The 20,180-nt window shown below is 39.6% G+C and overlaps 1 protein-coding gene across 5 annotated transcripts; it reads right to left on the bottom strand.

Moving 5' to 3' along the window:
- Positions 1–42: 42 nt before the first annotated feature.
- samd1b (sterile alpha motif domain containing 1b) lies at positions 43–19,169 on the bottom strand. 5 transcript variants are annotated; one of them, XM_030743167.1, is made up of 7 exons: positions 17,674–19,169; positions 16,315–16,543; positions 14,673–14,800; positions 8,733–8,781; positions 8,539–8,650; positions 2,992–3,106; positions 43–2,865 (listed from the first exon to the last, which is right to left on the bottom strand). In XM_030743167.1, exons 1-7 carry the CDS (start codon positions 18,847–18,849, stop codon positions 2,722–2,724), a joined length of 1,953 nt encoding a protein of 650 aa, XP_030599027.1. In that variant the 5' UTR covers positions 18,850–19,169; the 3' UTR covers positions 43–2,721. The 5 variants fall into 5 exon arrangements, with proteins under 5 accessions (XP_030599027.1, XP_030598948.1, XP_030598871.1 ...); XM_030743088.1 differs by having other exon boundaries at positions 14,679–14,800; positions 16,321–16,564; positions 17,674–19,168; XM_030743011.1 differs by having other exon boundaries at positions 16,321–16,564; positions 17,674–19,168.
- Positions 19,170–20,180: the final 1,011 nt, after the last annotated feature.

Below are 20,180 nucleotides of genomic sequence, written 5' to 3' on the forward strand. Positions count from 1 at the left end.
CCACTCACAGGCACTCACAAACACAGTTTGCAAACAACTGAGTATTCACTCTCTGTGGGATTTTATTTGAAATTTTTATTACTAAATTTGTTTTTAACAAATAACAGGAAACAAGCTGCAAGGGCTTAAACATACTGTACATTCCCCTTGTGAGAATCAGGACTCAAGCTGTTCCCTTCAACAGATTTAACAAACAAGGAGGAAATTATGTTAACAACAACATAACAGACACTGCTAATAATAATATATTTTTTTAAAAAAAAGTTCTTGGAAAGGAAATGGCAGTGAGAGGTAGAGGAAGTTTGAAGAAACATCTGATCTGATTTGAACATCAGCATATGGTGAAATGTATCGGATATGCTGAAAAATAAAAGAAATACAAAATAAGGAAAATTTGCTGTTTTTGTTCTGTAAACATCGAACATATGACGTTATAGCACAGATGGACATTAATAATGCAACAATTTGAGGGATTTGGTTGCCATCTGTCGTTATCAATCAATAAAAGACATTTAAAAATGCTGGTGGTATGAGATCAGTTGATTGATTGACTCAACTTTACCCTGCAAGAACATCTCTCAGTTAGATAATGTAATTCCAATAATTAACAAATGGCCAAATGAGGTTGCTTTAATATACCATATGTACATATTGACATTATAATGAATACTTTAGAGGTGTCTGTTCAGCTGATTTCAATTCAGTTAGCTGGTGTATTTGATCAACATAGCTGAAATGTACTCTGCAGCTGGTTTCACAGAAATATTTTAATCTCATAGTTTATACTGAAAACAAATTTGAATTCTAAAATCTGAGGATATTGGCTGTAGAAATGTCAAGCTTCTCTTGGCTGTAATGGAACTAAAAGGCACTTACCTTGTGGCACACCCCCCACCCCCCCAAAAAACAAAACCAAAACACTAAAAACCTATACAGTTTGATCCATAAATATTGATCAATGACACTTTTCTTTTTTTTTTTTAACTTTGTCTCTGTACACCAGCTCAGTAGATTTGAAATCAAACATTTAAGATGTGACACAGGGGCGCCACCGTGTAGTAGTTTACATGCTTGGCTAACAAGAGAAAGGTTCCTGGTTTGGGAAGAGACATAAATCCCTTTGGCGTTGTGTCAGGAAGAGTATCTGCTATTTAAAAAAAAATTGCCAAGTTAAGCCCGTGGATCTGTATAATTTGCATTGACATCTGTTATGACCTCATATTGAGAATTATGTGGAAAAACCTAACAAATGCACTTGGAATCACTTCCACATGTTTTATCTGCGTACTTTGTCATGGAATAATGAGGAAACAGGCCTCACCTGACCACACAACTACTTTTGAGCCTCTGAAAATGAGGGATTATTTACAAAAATGGCTATAAATTCATAAACAGTTAACAGTTTTGTCAAACCCCCTTGAATTAAAACACTTTAAAAAAGTCTGCATTTCAGTCATAGCTTGATTGTTTGATCTAAAATGGAGGTGTACAGAGTGCCCAGTGGGAAGAAAATCTAAACACTTTGTTTGTGGGTCTGTTAGGAACTATTTTCTTTCTACCAAGCTACACCCATCAGTCTCATCAACATGAATACAAAGAGTGTGACTAGTGTTGTCCTCAGCTGAGTTGTAATGTTGCGTAGCTCAATACTTCCATTAAATTTGATTTGAGGGTAAACTGTCCTTTCAAGAAGCCACAACATCTTCACTCGTGCTGAGGTTACTGCACACACAGTTTTAAATGGTCTTCACTGAATTGTTTTAGAAGTCTGTAGTGAACAAAGATGAGTGGATGATACCAAGCAAATCAGTCCATTTTGTTTGTTTAGGAAAAAAACTCTTAGCTTCCCCATAATTCCCAGAAATTTGGACAAGTTGACAAGTACACAGTTTGGTGTGATATGTGATTTTAGGTGTCTATTAAACAAGCCAAGTTTGATGTAAAGCCAAAATTATAGTGTATCTCTGTAAAACCAGCTGATGAGGTGGTGATGCATAACCCAAAGCAGAGTTAAATCAACCAGCTGACAAGCTGACAGTCCAAAAGCCTCTCAAACAGCTCAGTCAGTTTATTGCTTTGACCAGCAACCGTTTCCAAAAATTTAATAACCCCGCCCAGGATTTTTTTTTCTCAACAGAACAGTTTGAAGGTTTATCGTACCAACCAACTACTTCAGCTCCTGGGAATGTCTCGAATCTGGTCAACCTCTAACTTCTTTGTTATCTTATCCAACATGTCCTGTCTATGTGTACATGGACAAGCACACACCGACAAGAAAACGACCCACCTCCCCAAATCACAGAAAAAACATTACTTCTTTCGAAATGTGCATACAAGTCAGCATGACGTAACAGCTTAAACACAAAACATTTTGCACAGTTTAATCAGTAAAATTGGAAAGTGCTTGTTTTTTTTTTTGTTAAAGGAGAAATTGCATGGTTGTTTGAAAATCTCTGCTCTACTTTCTCCCTCCAACACTTGTGCTTGATAGAAAACCCTTGTTGTCTAGAAAATCCAGTCTCGTTTCTGTTGTCAAGACGCAAGAAGATAAGAAATAACAGTGTCTGTATGTGCGTGTTTCTGTGCATTTCTGTGTCTGTGTTGTTTGACATGAGATAAAAAGTGAAGTGTATTGTTCTGTATATTATGCATGCATTTTTATACTACTTCAGCTATATGTAGATACAAACATAACAGTCTGCTTGTATTTGATTCATGCTGTTAGCAGTCGTCATCCTCAAAGTGTGTTTTCTGCAGAACCTTCACATGACGCTCATAGATCTTGAGGGCGGGGCCAAGTCTGATTGACAGGCCAGTCAAAACATCATTACGCTGCATGAGGAGAAGAGACTTTCCATCGATTTCCTAATGAAGAGAGAAAAACAGCGCATGCAGGTGCATGTTGATTACAAGTGTTTAAATTTAAAGTACAAACTATTGAGCTTCTCTATGGCGTCCTCTAGTGGCAACTAAGGAAGTTTACAGGCTTACCTGGGTCCTGAATGCAGCAGCCTGCTCAGGGAAACCTGCTGCCGTAAAATAACTGACCACATCAGACACTGTCCAGTTCACTGGGCTCCCATTGACCCCCTCAGATTTCATAAGTCTGCAAAAATAAGGAAGTCAGTCAAACAGAAAACATGCAGATGTTGAACTAGAAAGTTTGTGCAGTTATAGCACTGCCAGATTTATTTTTCCTCCCTTTGTCTGTTTGTCTGCAATCATCATGATTGCAGACAACCTATCAATCCTTTTTAATTTCAGAAAACCTAGTAGTGAGGTGGGGGCACAGAAAAAAACCTATTAAAGTTTGGTTCTGATCTGGATCATTTAGACTAACCCTGCAGAGGTTGCTCCCATCTAGTATCATGTGCATTCGCTTCCTGTGTTTTGGTAACTAGTATTAGCTGATGTTTTAAAATCAGTGATGAATAAATTAACTAATGACCTCTGTGTCACAGTTGGTATAATCAAGTGAGTCAGATATTACACTTCGATCCATGTTCAAGGGCCGAGCTTTGTCTCGGTTTATTTTAAGTGCATAATGTAATCAGGGAAGAGCTTATATTGCACTGCCCAGTATGCTCAATATGTGCCTAAGTGCTTGATGGTGATTAGTTGGTTATTACGCTGGAAATTAAACTCACAGTGCTGTTAAAGTATTTTTTCTTCTGAGCTCTGTTCTGCAGCACTGATGTTAAGATTTGACAGGTTAAGCACAAAGTTTTAGCTTTAATTTATGGGTGGTCATACCCATATTGGCTTAAAATGGTCCAAAAAAAATGTAGACTTCAGCAGGATAATGACACAAAAAAAGTTGGATATTCTTGACACGTACAGTCATGTGAAAATGAAAGTACACCCTCTTTCAATTATAGGGTTTTACACACAATAAGTGCCAATACCTTGTAAAACCACCTCTAGCAGCAATAACTGACTGTAATTGTTTTCTCTGTTCTCTCGCGTCATTGTGGGGGAATTTTGCCCCACTCTTCTTTTTTGAGGTTTGAGGCACAGCTCTCTTACGGTCCCACCACAGCATTTCAATCAGGTTGAGGTCTGGACTTTGGCCACTTTGATCATTGTCCTTCACATGTGACTCTGGTCAACTCAATGACTGCAAGGGGCTCAGGTTCTGTGGCTGCAAATTAAACACAAATCATTACCCCTCCACCACTGTGCTACAGTTGGTGTGAAGTGTTTATGCTGATATGCTGGTTGGTTTTTGCCAAATGTGGCACTGTGCATTATGGCAAAACATCTCCACTTTAGTCTCACCTGTCCAAAGGACACTGTTACATGTTTTGTGTGTGTTTTTTTTTCCAGATGCAACTTTGCAACCCTAAGTCATGCTTCCATGAAGAGGCTTTCTCTTGGCAACTCTTCTGAACAATCTATACTTCTTTCATCTTTTTCTAATTGCCTTGTCATGAATTTGACAAACATGCTAACTGAGGCCTGTAGAGACTGAGATGTAGCTTTTGGGTTGTTTGCAGTTTCTCTGAGCATTGCATGGTCTGACCTTGGGAGGAATTTCCTGGTACTTTTAGACAGATCAACACTTTATTGATCCCACAAGGGAAATTACTGTGTTACAGCAGCAGGCTAAAGAATAAAAATAGTATAATCAACAATAAAAACAACATTGCCAAAAGTAAAAGTACCACAGGCCCATAATGAAGGCCTTAAAATGTGAGGCAGTGCAAGAAATATTTATGTAGACAAGTGAGAAGAAAAGAACATGAAAGAAAAGAATGAACACATTGTCCAAATATGTAGTGCAAATGGCATTAATAAATAATATGTACACTTTAAATCTAAGAAACAGCAGCAAGAAGGTATAACACAGAAATGTCTACTGAAAAGAGGGACAGCTGTCTTGAATGTTTTGTACAATGATGGACTTCAAATTGGTCGGAAATGGCCTCATAACCCAGCCTGGATTGATCGGCAGCAGCATTTGCTTCTCTAAGATCACTGTTGATGTCTTTCCTCCTTGGCATTGTGGTAACACACTCCAGACCAGCAAACTGCCAAAACATCTGCTTTTACAGAGGTGCTACTGCCACTCAATTAATTAGGTGCATTTGATTATCAGCACCTGGCTGCTACTTACCCTCTGGATTGCTATGGAACCAATAAAGTGGACTTAGTTTTTCACACACTGCTTTTGCATTTTGGCTTAGTTTTAAATAAATAACGACAAGGTGTAATATGTCATATTTTGTAGTTCATACAAGGTTGTGTTTATCTAATTTTAGAACCTGCTGAGAACCAGGTGATGTTTTTTATTATGTCCTGATATTTAAAACCTTTGAACAGAATGAGGATGTACTTTCTTTTTCATATTACCTTATCTGAGTCTAAAGAGCAGTTTAAAGTTGAAAAAGCCTCCAAAACAAATGAGAAGTAAATCATCCGGCACAGTAGACACAGTAGCAGAAGAACACCAAGGAAAATATTTGTTAATGTCTGTAAGTCATACACTTTAGCCTAATATGAAATTCAATTATTTTACACTATTTAATTTTAATCAGTCAAAGGTTACAATGCATACTGTACTGTGCGGGACTGCAGTGAGAAATCAGTTGCAGAGTTATTATACTTTTGTATTCTGTATTCAGTTTTTATTTCATTTAGGTTTTTTTTTGTTTTGTTTTTTTGCTTTGGACTTCGCTTAGTTTAATTTATTTTCCAGAGTGGGTTTGCTCATTAAAGAGTAGTTTTTCTCGCTTTAAAATATTTAGTTTTTATTAGTTTCAGTCCTTTTATTATTATTATTTAGAAGAAAAAGACAACATACAGAGGAGGACAACGCATGACTTCAGGATACTTAGAGAAAGGCAAAAACATAAAGACACAAAGACAAAAACAAGATGAGACAGAGCTGATAAAGAGAATAGGAGAGGTTTAAATATGAGTGTATAGGTTTAGTTTCAGTCCTTATTTTTTGGGGGGGGGGGGGGCATTTTAGCCTTCAGTTGACAGTGCAGACAATAAACAGGAAAGTGGGAAGAAAGTTGGGGAATGATGTGCAGAAAATGGTCTGGAGAGAACTTGAAGCCAGGCCTTCAGGGTATGGGTGGCAAGTTCAACCAGGTGAGCTACAGGGGGGAGCAGTTTTAGTCTTTTTTAATATTAGTATGTAGCAGGTATTAGTGAGGGGCAGATTCAGGAAGTTCAGAAGAAGTATTACAATACAAACCCAACACTTTGTAAAAAACAGATGACTCACACTTATGCAGACTAAGTCTCACTAAATATGTATCAAAGCCTCCTCGGGCAGCCTGAGGTGCCAAATTTTACCAGACTGAAAAAGGCTAAAGTTAAAGACATTTCCTGTAAATGTTTATTTTATTGCATCAAGTATAGAAAAAAAAAAACGTTAAGAGCTGCAGGAACTGACAATAATTGTTTGATATTTTAAGAACATCAATAACGCAGTAACTCATCCAGCTCACGACCCATCACAATTCAGAGCTAATTACCAATAAAATGACAAACGTGAATTTCACCTTGAGACCCATTTGGTGAATACTGTGTATAACTTTGATTAAATTCTCATCAGTACTCTAGGAGGAGCAGTGATGTTTTTGAATTGTGGATAAACAATTTTTTAATTTTTTTTAAAAGGTTGGTGCCTTATCCTTAAAACAAAGATCTGTTAACTAGCATGACCAAAAAATTAGCAAACACCATAAAAAAGTAATACAGGAAGAAATTTCCAGGTGCTAAAGAAGGTGGGTTCCCTCATACTGAACTGAACTTTATTCAAAATTAAACTGAAACTGCACTATTTTTTGTGCTTTTATTAGGCCGCTGTTTGTTTTATTTATTATGACATTAGGCCAATTTTAATTCGATACATTTTCACACAAACACTCAAAGTTACCTGCAGCACTTAAAAGCAACTCTTTTTCAAAGTAGGTCTATATATGATAACAGATTTTTTTTTACTACATATTTTGTTTTCCCATTTATTAAATGAAAGTGAAGAATTGTTATTTTCATTTTCTAATTTCAGAAACGCAACAAAAGCCTGACCTTATTATAATGAAAATTCAGAGTTAAAGTACCAACTAATCACAAATACCCCGCTGCAGAATCAAAGTCAATGTCACATGTAGTAAAGGATTTTAATTGTTTACACCTATTAGTAATATTGATGGACTAATTTATATTAAGGCTGTGTCAACATTATTATAAGACTCAGATATGGTTTACGAATCGATACACACTTTTTTGGTAAAAAAAAACAAAAGAAAATCTCAAAAATGGCTCTTTAGATAGTAAAAGTTGTCGACCCCTGGCCTTATTTACTAATATACACTATATTGCCAAAAGTATTCACTCACTCATCCAACTCATTGAATTCAGGTGTTCCAATCACTTCCATGGCCACAGGTGTATAAACCAAGCACCTAGCCATGCAGACTGCTTCTGCAAACATTTGTGAAAGAATGGGTCGCTCTCAGGAGCTCAGTGAATTCCAGCGTGATACTGTGATAGGATGATACCTGTGCAACAAAGTCCAGTTGTGAAATTTCCTCACTACTAAATATTTCACAGTCAGCTGTTAGTGGTATTATAACAAAGTGGAAGTGACTGCGAATGACAGCAACTCAGCCATGAAGTGGTAGGCCACATAAAATCACAGAGCTGAGTCAGTGTGTGCTGAGACGCACAGTTTGCAGAGGCACCCAACTTTTTGCAGAGTCAATTGTTACAGATCTCCAAACTTCATGTGACCTTCAGATTAGCTCAAGAACAGTGTGTAGAGAGCTTCGTGAAATGGGTTTCCATTGCTGAGCAGCTGCATCTAAGCCTTACATCACTAAGCACTTGCGTAAAGCAAGTCACCATTGGCTCTAGAGCAGTAGAAATCTGTTTTCTAGAGTGATGAATCACACTTCTCCATTTTGGCAATCTGATGGATGAGTCTGGGTTTGGTGGGTGCCAGGAGAATGGTACTTGTCTGACTGCATTGTGCCAAGTGTAAAGTTTGGTGGAGGGGGGATTGTGGCGTGGGATTGAGTTTCAGGATTTGGGCTCAGCCCCTTACTTCAGTGAAAGGAACTCTTAATGCTTCAGTATACCAAGTCATTTTGCACAATTTCATGCTCCCAACTTTGTGGGAGCAGTTTGGGGATGGCCCCTTCCTGTTCCAACACAACTTCATGCCAATGCACAAAGCAAGGTCCATAAGGACATGGAGGAGTGAGTTTGGTGAGGAAAAACTTGAGTGGCCTCCTGACCTCAACCCGATAGAACACCTTTGGGATGAATTAGAGCCGAGACTGTGAACCAGCATCACATTGTATTAAACCCTATGGATTAAGAATGGGATGTCACTCAAGTTTATAAACATGTGAAGGCTGATGAGCAAATACTTTTGGCAACATAGTGTATATTGATATTGTCACAATTTCACAATAGGTGCAATCCTGCCAGTACAAAGAAATTGTTGACTTATGTTATTAGTTTTCTAACACCTGTGTGCATACATGCATCAGTATCTGCAACCTCTACTGTACTCACACTTCACTGCTAACGGTAATCCCTCGTTCTTCAGACCGGCTGGAGTCTCTTGGGGAGGCTGTGGGTGTTAGCAGGCAGGACGACACACCAACCTCTGTCTTACACTCCAAATCTACGAAGGAGGGAAGTGTGATTCCTTGTCACGAAACACAAACATGCACACAATTTGAGATTAGCAGTAAAACAAAACTCACTGTTAAAGCCTGAGGAGCTGTGGTTTACTCCATCATGCTGCGTCTGATTCTGTGCATGGGGAGGGAAAAAAAAGAGGGGGTCAAATTAAATGGGAGTGCCAGAGGAATACAGAAAGAGTGATACGACCTCCACCTAAAATGAAGGACAAGAGTTACTAGCTGCATGAAGACACATGATAACAAAACCACAGTGGGACATTGAGACCATCTGCTGTGGGAGTAAACTGATGATGTGCAAAGGTATGAAGTGGACTGGTGGGGGGGGGGGCGAAGTTTGACAAAGCTGATGAGTCACCCCAGTGGAGAACTGAGGTCTGTCTTCTGTAGCTTCTGTAATGGGATTTTTCTGCCCAACTTTCTGAAAGCATATAAAAGCATCCTGGAGATAAATGGTTACCTCCACATACTAACCAGTAACATCTGAACTACTCATCATTTTAACCAACAAATATCTGTAGCTGCATTTGAAATCACTCCTCTGTTGACATTTTCACTACACCATAAGTACTTAGGAGCTGATAGATCAATAGATAAAACCATAGATTTTTATATACTATATATACAGTACTTAGATGTGATAAGTATGATACCATAGTGAGGACTAAATTTTCATTTACTCCTCACTCTGTTGAGTCAGAATTTTTTTGAGTCAGAGAATTTTGAGTGAGAATTTTAGGCAACTCAAATTTTGTGTTTGAATATGAGTAGGAAGAAGTATACCTTATATGATCCTGCCCCTCCTTCCTGTCTAATAAATGACTGGAATATTTATCTTCCCTTCAAATATCCTGTCACACACACATTTGAAAATTCAGATACAGTGCTTAACAATTTTATTTGACTGTCATAAAAACAAGAAAACACAAGTATTTTAGGAATCTGTCAAAAAATGTGTTTAAAACTAAAAATTATTTGGTTATTAATCAGGTAAATAGACTAAATTCATTTGTTTTTATACCCTAATTTGAGCTGGCACACTGGACTTCTCTGAGAAGTCAGAAATTAATCAAGCATAACATTCAACCAAACAAATTTTTTTCTGTTCAGAAATGCAAGTAAATAATAATCAAAAAAATAATGATGTGCTTTACATTTTTCACCTTTTTTTTTGGTAAAACTGGCAATTTGAAAATTTATAGATAATAACAAAAACAATTATATTTTAGCATTAAAAATATCATTTCAGTGAAAGAGCTTGCACAGACTGGTAGATTAATCATAATAAAAGCTTTTGGTAATTACCAATACTGTTAATTTAGAGCAGCTGTGGTCAGTACAACAGACCTAATCAAAGGGTCAGAGAGATTTCAGTCTAGCTCGCTCTGCACTTGCACATTTTGGTGCACATTAATAACCCGTTAATCAGCATCAGGCACTTAATCACATATTGGACATATCCTGTAGTGCAATGTAAGACATTTCTTGATTGCATAATTACCTTAAAGTGTGACAAAACTTGGCCATTCAACATTAATCATAATGTAATATTTGTTTTGCCTGTTAAAGGGAAAGTGGACACTTTTGAGATTTTACTTGAACTTCTGAAGACAGCAAAACTGACTTCTGTGTCAAAACTGACCCGATCTTTATTTCAAGAATGATCACTGCTAATATTACTGCTCTGTGATTACAACCCAGTGACCAAACATCATTTTTTAGCTGACAAGGCCACAGTTTCCAGCCGTAAAGCGACTCATCAAGAACCCAACTAGAAGCATGTTTGCTGCTGTTTAGACACTAAGTGACAAATTTGTCCTTCCAGCTCACAGAGTTTGTCTGTAATGCTCTGATGTGTTTGGTGGAGAACAGTAACCGAAACTGACCTGAACGGTGGAACATGACATTGTGTACCAGAGATTTTTAGCCTCACCAGTGCTAACTTTGCACACCACCTACTCTACTCAGCAGATTTGGCTCAGTGCAATTTAATTTTTGGAGAGCCAGCATGAATCACAGGCACAATTATTGTAAATAACAGGAATTTCTTGGAACGATCTAAAAGCAAAGGGACTGCTGGAAGTGGGGTAGCAAGGAGGTTATCTTGAAATCAGGTTTTTGATATTAATAGAGATTTTTGATCCCACATTGTTATTACTTTGGGGTAGACAAACCTATAAGATCTATAAGTCATTATTTAAATAATAACTTCAAAAATGCAGTACAGAAGAAATAAGATGTGCAAATCTAAATTATATATCTTTTTTATAGCTGTCACTATTTATTTGAGACAGTTTTAAAGTAAAGATAAATTAACTGAAAATAATTAGAACTTATTACTGAGTTTGCTTAATTTCTCAAGTGAATTACATAATGCCAGGATATAAACATTAAGAGTGACTGAATATTGCTTGAAATCTAACTGAACTAGCTTTAATAGGTTAAACAGAAAGAAAGGATAAAACTTTGTGTGATTGTACCTGGTTTTGGTTGCAGGTTTTTGAGCTGCTTTGCAGTTTTTGGATTTGTGTTTAAGTGTTTGCTTCCATTCTTGTGCTCTGAGTTTGTAATTATTTGTTAGGCTCTTTATTATTCAAAGCATACTGTGAGTCTTTAGTTCCTGTTTAACTTTAGTGCTGCTCTTAAAGTTTTGTAATAGATTCTCTTGGTGTTTTTATTTTAGGGCTTCTAGTGATATTCCAGTTCTATGATAGCTTGTGCTCTGTTTCAATATTCTATTATTTGTAGTAGGAGTAGTAGTAACTGCCTTTCTGAGTCCCATGTACATCTCATACATCTTGTTAAGTGTTAGTACTCATGTCTGTATTAGTGTCATTATTTCCTGTTTTACTTTGAAGGCTTGTTTTCTTTTACCATGTGTCAGTTTTGCTTCCTCTCTGTTCTCCCCAGTTGCCCTCATTGTCTTCACCTGTGTGTGAACACTTTCATCTGTTGCTCGTCTCCTGTTTGTCATTTCATAATCATTATCTGTATATAAATAGCTGTAATTTCCCTTTAGTCTGTCACGTAGCCTGTTATGCTTTCCTATGTGTTATGTGTCATTACTTTATTTGTTTTAAGATGCCTGTTTATGTCATATGTTGGACTTTATTACTGCCTAAATAACAGTAAGTATGTCACTGGAGTTCAGCCATTCATAGCCACTCCTGTGGTTATAAATTCACTTTAGTTTGTCTGTGGATGAGATTCAGAAGTAAATAATAGCTGAAAATATGTCGAAACTAAAAAAAAAAATAAATAAATAAATAATCAAGTGGCAAGTAGCCACAGTTACATTAATGTAAAAACGTTGGTGTCGTGTTTTCTCAAATACTTTGGAGACTTCTGATTAAACATCTTGCAAAACAGAAGATGCAGTGCATACAGTCTCTGTGAACTCACTGACATATTTTGAACAGATCAGGAAGAGATTTACACAAGAACCGATTTTACGTATTTTGGACAAAAAAAAAAAAAAGCCCGCGATGGCGTACTTTAACCAAGGATAAATTATTCCTCCACAACATGTGAAATGAGTCCCTTGATCCAATACAGATCTATATTTGGATTAGTTTGTTGAGATCCTCAAGACGTCTCCCAGTTTTTCTTATTTCAATTTGCTATGTATTTATGAAGATGAGCGCTACAAATGTCCATTTTTGTCCTGTCTTGCAAAGGTATTCCGAGATTCCCCAAAATTCCCAGGTTTAAATTACTCCAGACCAATCAGTTTTCAAGATAAAGCAAAAGTTATCCCACCTCTAGTAAAGCTTTCACGCAAGTCAGGCGTAACTTTTTGAGTAATCCTTCAAATAAAAAGACAAAGTAAACCAGTCACTTAGATTTCTTGGAGATGTTAAAAATTCAGAGTTTACAGACTTTAATGAACCATAGAAGAAGTAAAATTCTGTCACACATAAATTAATAAAATTCCATTAAATTCAGTTATGAGTTACCCCGCCCCCAGAGGGGGGGTATTGTTTTTGGTATATTTGTCTGTTAACAATATTGCAGCAGAACTACCAGTCTGATTCATACCAATTTTGCACAAAAGATGGGCAGTGACCCCTAGATCACCTGATTACAGTTTTGCCATAGTTGGGTCAAAGTCAGAGGTCAGAGGTTTTTCTGAAAATCTTGTGACCACAATGACTCAAGAACAATGTGAACAATTTGCATGTTCAAATTCATACCATAGATGCATCTACTAAACATCTCAGACGACTTAGTGACAGTATTCTTAGTGGTTCATATTTATTATGATTTTAGCTTTTCTTATTCCTGGTTATTACTTAGCCATTTGCAAGACCCTAGGACTCACATGCACCCTACTGAGACCCGGTGTTTTCGTGCTTAAATTTGGTTTAAAAGTGAAACTGCATGGACCCAGATTCTATACAGGCTACTTGAATTTAACATGGGAAACTCCATTTAGTTCAACTTTTTAAACCTTGGAAAAAAGGAACTACACTCCCCTTCAAAAGTATTGGAACAGTGAGGCCAATCCCTTTATTTTTGCTGTAGACTGAAAACATTTGGGTTTGACATTAAAAGATGAAGATGAGATAAAAGCTCAACAACTCAGCTTTTATTTCCAGGCATGTACATCTGGATCTGATACATAGTTCAGAAGATATCGCCTTTTGTCTGAACCCACTCATGGTTCCAGTTCTTTTGGAGGGGAGTGGATGTGTTATCTCGGTGAGTCGGTGTTTGGAGAGTGATATGTCTGTGAGAGGGACAATGTTCAAATCAGCTAAAATGTCTACCGGGGTGGGGTTTGTTGTGCCCAGCACCACTTTTTTTTATTTATTGTTTTTTGATAATTGGAATGCTTCAGTATGTTCATGAGTTATTGCAATTTTTTAAATGATCTATATTGATAAAAAATAACTGGAATGTATATTTGAACTGACTGAAATATCAAATTTTCCTTAACAACCCGAGACAAACCAAGTAAGCACACGATCCCGACTTTGTCTTGAGGTGATTGGTCCTTTCCTACCGACCAGATGCTGAAAACAGGTTTTTAAGAAAATTGAGAAAAGGTCAAATGGGAGAAAGATGCTGATGATATAAGAGATTTCAATGATTTTAAAGAATTTTGACTCCAGACCAAGTAGTTTTCAAGATAACTATGAAAACACAAACTTGATGATTACTTGTGGCTGCAGTACCTCATGTTTTACGGTGTGAATAGCAGAGGCAACCATGTCATGGATTTTCACGTTTCTTGTTGTCATGGTTTATGTGGCACAAACAGGTTTATTGGAGGAAAATAAGGAAAGCAACAGCTTTGCATTGTTAATTATTATAGTGCGTATATGCTTAGTGATGCTTTATTGGGTATACCCTGCTAGGTTTGGACTCCTTTGTGCCTTTGGAACATCTTTATTCCTTTGTGGCATAAATTCAACAAAGTGCTGGAAACTGGGTGATGATTGCATCACACTATTGCTGCAGATTTGTTGGCTGTACATCCATGATGTGAATGTCCTGTTCTACCACATCCCAAAGGTCTATTGATTTGAGATCTGGTGATTTGAACTCATTGCCATGTTCAAGAAACCAGTCTGAGATGAATCTGAGATGTTGGCATCATATAGGCAGCAATGTGGTGGACAAAAGTAGATGTCTTTTTCATTGTTAGAAAACATTTTAATGGTGCAAATTCATGTCTTTTTTTTTTTTTTGCAAACATTTAATTTATAAATTAAGAAAAGGTTGAAACTGGAAGTTGCTTTCCTAGCATATTTCATGCTGTATATGAAAGGTGGATGGAAAAGTGAAAAGGTGCCTTAAACCTGCATTTTTACAAATGACCAGTCCTCTGAATTCTTCGAAAAGAGCATTTCTACATAAGGAGCACTTTCACTTTTAATTCTCAGGTGCATTTGACTGATAGAGGTTGTGTACTAAACGGACTGGTTTTTAGAATGACTACAAAAGAAAAAAAAAACTTCATCCATCAAAAAAATTAATAGGACAGATGCATGTGCTTACACTCACTTGCACCTCCATTTGCAGCTGATCAGGGGAACCAGCTCTCTCTTCCATGTCTGGCCCATTAGACTGTGACAGTGAGGCTCCCTGAACAGGTGTGTTTGGGAGGAGAACAAGTGCAGGTAACCCTGAAAAACAGCAGCCAAAGCAAGGTAATAAGACTGAAGAAAGGAGTTTAAAAATGTGAAAAAAAACTTTACAAGTAGTAGAACAACAACTATTTATGTAATTTACTGTGTGCAGTGATGTGCAAAAGTCTTGAGTCACCCCTTGTTTCTTTAGATTTTGCTTCCAATGAGCCAGACTTTCTTGCAACTTTTGCAGGTGTTCTTGAGCAATAGTTGTCTTTCAAAGGTTTTCTTTGAACATTGGCTGCTTTTTCACTCATTTTCAGTCCAGTCCTTGCGTCTGACCTTTTTCAGGAGATTTTTTTTTGTTTGTTAAGCCACCTAACATTGATTTATAAATTGTTCAATACCTAACTCAAGAAATGAACCAGTGTTACGTCTACACGTAACAGACAGCAAAGAACCAATTTTAAATTGTATCTCTTAGGCACTTTGTTACCAGCAGCCAGCTGCAAAAACACATAATTTGTTCTCATTTCATTAGCTGAATCTACAAAAATGCCAACAATAACACAGCTTAGCAGGCACAAAATAGTATTTTTGCACCAACAAGGTGATTCTCAAAGAACTATTAGCCTTGACATATCTCAGCATGGTGTGCTTTGAGTCCTTAAAAAAATGAGTAAACTGTACGTGTTAAGTGGCAGGCCTAAAAAGACTATCTACAGAACATGAACAGTATCTGAAAGTCATGTCCTTAAGAAACCTGAAAGAAAAAAAAAAAAATCCAAGACCTGACACAGGACCTGAGAGACGCATCTGGCCCTTCAGTTGATCATTTACTGTTTACGGAAACGTCATCAAAAATGATCTCAGTGGAAGGGTGGCTGTCAAGAAGGTATTCTTAATGAAGGAAAACAGGGAGAAAGGGCTGATGTATAACAAATTACACAAGAACTGAACTGAAAATCTGCAGCAACAGGTCCAAATTCAGACATTAACATTATTAAAGCAGTGTGTGATCATCTTGACAGAGAACGGAACAAAAGAAGGCTGGAGAACTATTTCTGAAAACTACTTAAAGAAATTACAAGAAAGCTTGCCTAAGAGAGTTCAGGCTGTGCTGACGAATAAAGGTGGTCATACCACATTTACTTTTAAGCTCCTTAGAATTGTACACACTCTGTTCTTGTCTTATATGCTGTATTTCCACGTGTTTGCACAGTTTAATAAATCGCTGCCCCTATTTCCCATTTTCATAGCAAAAATCTAACTTATAGCTCAAACTTTTGCTCCGGCCCCTGTGTTTATTAAATTATTTAAATTGTTTTCAATCTGTGAGAGGAGACAGTTGATATGTTTCATTAAAGTCCGAAATTAAAAACTTATAAAAAAGTAAAATTTAAAGTTGGAAATTGGTGTGAAAAGAAAAGAAAAAAAGTAACCACTCCAGTGCTTTAAGAAGTAGCAGCAGTGGTCAGTAAAGGGGTGTTTAGTAAAACTGAGTTAGACTATCACTAGCTCTTTTAATTAGTCTGCTCCTGAGTATACATACAGTCATGCAGTGCACACACCTTTACCTCCCTCCTGCTGCTGCTGGGGGCTCTCCTGCTTTGATGCTTTCTGGATCTCAGCATCTTCTCTGGTTTTCTCAATGAGCACTGGTTCGGTTGTCATGGCTACCGGGGATGGTCCTCCCTCCTCATCAGAACTCCGGGGATCGCCCTCCTCCTCCACCACCACCTCTTCCTCGTTCTCTCCCTGTTCCCCTTCTTCACTGGCTGTTTCCATCGGATCATTATCCTGGAGAGAGGGTGACGATGACTGCAAGGACACATAAAGTTGTATCGGAAAATATGTCGGCCATACAAAAGGAGGCTAAAGTGGATGTGCACTGCTTTCCGAGATGAGTTTAATCTAAGTTCGTCGTTCCCTGAGTTTTGAGGTTTAAACAGCATATTAGATCTGCTGCACTTCTTCAGGGTTGATAGTGTTGCTCATGAACACCTCCCATTTGGAGAAAGACATCAGAAATAACAACAGCCGCCTACTATAGCCAAGTTTGCATACACAGGGGAGAAAGAGAGGGAGGAGAGTACGCTGTCAGAAATGACACAAAGGATTTAATGAAGCAAGAAACTAGAGGGGTACGGGGACAACAACGGGAAGAGTATAATAAACCGCAGAGTTAGAATGGCGCTTTTATATGACTAAACATGATGTCCGGCTGATGGGGCTGAGTCCTCCGTCGGCCTGCGCGACAGAGCAGCGCTCACAGAAGCGCAGCAGCGGCACGTCTCAAGTTTAGACAGACACCGCCTACTGCGCGGCAGGCCCAGACACTCCGCACTCCAGTCTGCTCGGCTAAAGTTTATGGGAACGAAATCAGGTGTTATTGACCCGAAAATAGCGAAGTGGAAACGAAATCTGAAGGCGCTCGTGCTCGCGCCACGCACAGACGCTCTTCGGTGCGCGCTCTCGCCCCGAGAGCCGGGGAAAGCCGCTCCGGAGCTGTCTGCTCCTCTATGTAACCCGCACCTTTTGTGCAGGAAGCCGAGCTACACACACACACACACACACACACACACACACACACACACACACACACACACACACACACACACACACACACACACACACGCATTTGGCGAGGCTACAGAGGACAAACGCAACACGGGCACGGTCGCATATCGCTGACAATCAGCCGAGGCTGCGAAACAATAATGCATCTCCTTAAATCTCCTCAAACACTTTTTGCACATTAAACATTAAGGTTTGACCAGAGGAAAAAAAGAGAGCACACGCTGTGCGACGGAAGCGCGTGCTGTTTTAACCCGCGATCATTAATTTATCAGTAAGCCATCGAGCCAAAGCTGTTCACTGAGCCCTGCACAGTCTAGACGTGTCGAAAATATTAAGTTAGCGTTGCCCACCTTTTTCTCAGTATGTTTGTCCTGCAGTGCGCTCTTTGCAAGTCTGTCAGCGGACGCATTCTTCGGCGTCGGTTCCTCCACCACCACCCCCCTCAGAGGAAGAGTAATGTTCCCGCAGCGGGTCCTGCGCAGCCTACCCCTCTCCACCTCTCTCTCCATGACCACTTTGACTTTGCCTCGGGTCAGCTTTTCCTCTGACAGCCGTTCCTGGCTGCTCAGATAGCCCAAAATCTCCTTCAACCCGAGCGGCTTCATATGGCCTCTGGTCACGGCTGCTGAGCCCCCTCGGAGGCTCTTCTCGGACAGGCTGCGAACAGAAGCGACTAATCTGTCGCCCAGGTCTGAACTGGCATGGTTCCCTGTTGTTTTGGAGCTCCCTCCTCCGACTCGAAGTTTGGGCTTGAGGGGCACAGACTGCTTGTGTCTTTGATTCTGAGGGAGGCTGCTGTCGCTCCCAGGGCAAGTTTTGCTCTGTGTGTCTGCTCGAGACAAACCAGACTCCTTTTCTGCGCTAACTGCATCGGCTTTGCTCTGTGTTGTCCTGCTGCCATCAGCCCCGTTGTGCGCGCTTGTCCTGTGGCCGAAACTGGGTGACGGGCAGTCCCCTGCCGCCTGCTGTCCTAATCCCTTGTCTCTCGGTGCACTCGCTTTCTCCTCTTTGCAGCCGCTCCCGACAGCACAGCCCGTTGTTGCGCCACAACTGAGGTACCCGTTTCCGCTACTTGGGCTGGAGGCAGGCTTGAGCTTTTTGCCGGTATTGCTGGCTGATGTTTGAGTGTGTGGATCTGGGCTGGGCTCCGAGTCCTCCTCTCCCTCCTCCTGGTCCGTGAAGCTGTGCGCACTGTCGCCGTTGTTGTTCGGATGATCGCGTTTGGTCCGCTCCCTCGCTGCCTCCGCGCTGCTGCTGCTGCCAGCGGCCGTAAACTCACTCTTTTTTCTGCTTTTCCTCTGCACCTTTGCCGCGTTTCGGTACGATATGGACCCCTTGTAGCTAACTTTGAGTACCGTCTGCTCTTGAATCAGTTTTTCCAGTTCTGTCCTGGTTCGGTCTGGGTCAGACCCGTGTCGTCTCCGGACCATTCGACAAATCCTCTCCAGATCCGGACGGGCTTTTCTCGAGCGGAGAGAGTCGATTGTTTCCAGGATCCACTCTCGGTACTTGTTTGGCTCGGACATCTTCTCCTGCTGGTGCGGATGGGGTTTGGCCCGAGTGCGTCTTTTTCCTCTGTTGTTTCACAAGTGACGCTGTGTCAAAGCTGGGAAGCCAAAGTGCGATCCCCGGCTGGAGAATGAGGACGGAAGCCTAGCTGGTACGCTTGCGTTCGTTGGCCACATTGTGCGCTTAAGGTGGACCGAAGATGGCGCCTAGGTCTATTGCCGCCAGAGACGCAAATTCCATTTAAGGTGGAATTGACTCGCTTTCAGTCCCTCAGAGCCACGTTCTTTGTTCGCAGTCTTAATCTGATCATCCCACGGTTTATAACAGCACAGTCGGTTTTAACACAAAGAAACACCCGTGCAGCCTCCATCGAGGAGACGCTGAGTAGTTGCCTGCTGTATTTTTGAGCGTTATGGCGAATTAAATTGAGCCGCGCGGTCAACAGATGGGTGGATGACGGCTTCGCTCCGCATCAAGCCGGAGCGATGTATGTCTCACCTCGAAGCTAAGGACACCTCCCACCGAGAACACTTAAAATACCTCAACATCCACTCACTTTTCTATGAACGTGCAACTTTTAAATAGCTCCACACCCAATGAGGACCCAGGAGTTCAGAAGAATTTTACAAGTAAAACTTTATTGGAATGATACTCATGTTGCAAAATATTACACTTCGTGTTTTTATGTCACTGTTCCCGTGACTTTAGACGCTTCCCTTTGCAGTGTGTGTGTGTGTGTGTGTATTTTTGTATAGTATGTCTGTGGCGGGGGTGAATATGGTTTACATTTGGGGTCTCATTTCCCTAAAAAGTGCGACAGTATGTACCAGCATTGTGCCTGCATGGAGAGGAAGTTGTATCACTGCAAAAACATCGAGGAGACACATAATAATATTGTATTATAACTTCAAACATTTTGTCCATGATGATATATTCAACATTAAACCTGACATGGAGGAAATACAGCGAATGTGAAGTCTCAAGAAGTGATGCAAATAAAAATAATAATAATAGTTTGCAAATTAACAAATAAGCCAGCTGATGACTACAAGTAGGCTTGCAGCCTGCAGCTCTTGCCACCATTTATCTGCCACTATGATTTTGACGTCAGATTCATTGATAAAAATCTGGAATTTTTCAGCTGGTTACTCTGACTCAGTGAGAAAGAAATGGAAACATAGTTCAGTAGTTGGCCACTGAATATGAAAAATTATAATAGAGTAGAGACAGTAGACCCTTTTGGATTCAAGTTTGTTTCTCTCAGAAACCCCAGGTTTACTGTGACATTTGGTTTATGGTCATTTGAACTCTGAGAATATGCCACACATAAGCACAATATCCAGTAGCC

Source organism: Archocentrus centrarchus, chromosome 1 (assembly GCF_007364275.1).
Source record: "Archocentrus centrarchus isolate MPI-CPG fArcCen1 chromosome 1, fArcCen1, whole genome shotgun sequence".
NCBI classification, from domain to species: domain Eukaryota; kingdom Metazoa; phylum Chordata; class Actinopteri; order Cichliformes; family Cichlidae; genus Archocentrus; species Archocentrus centrarchus.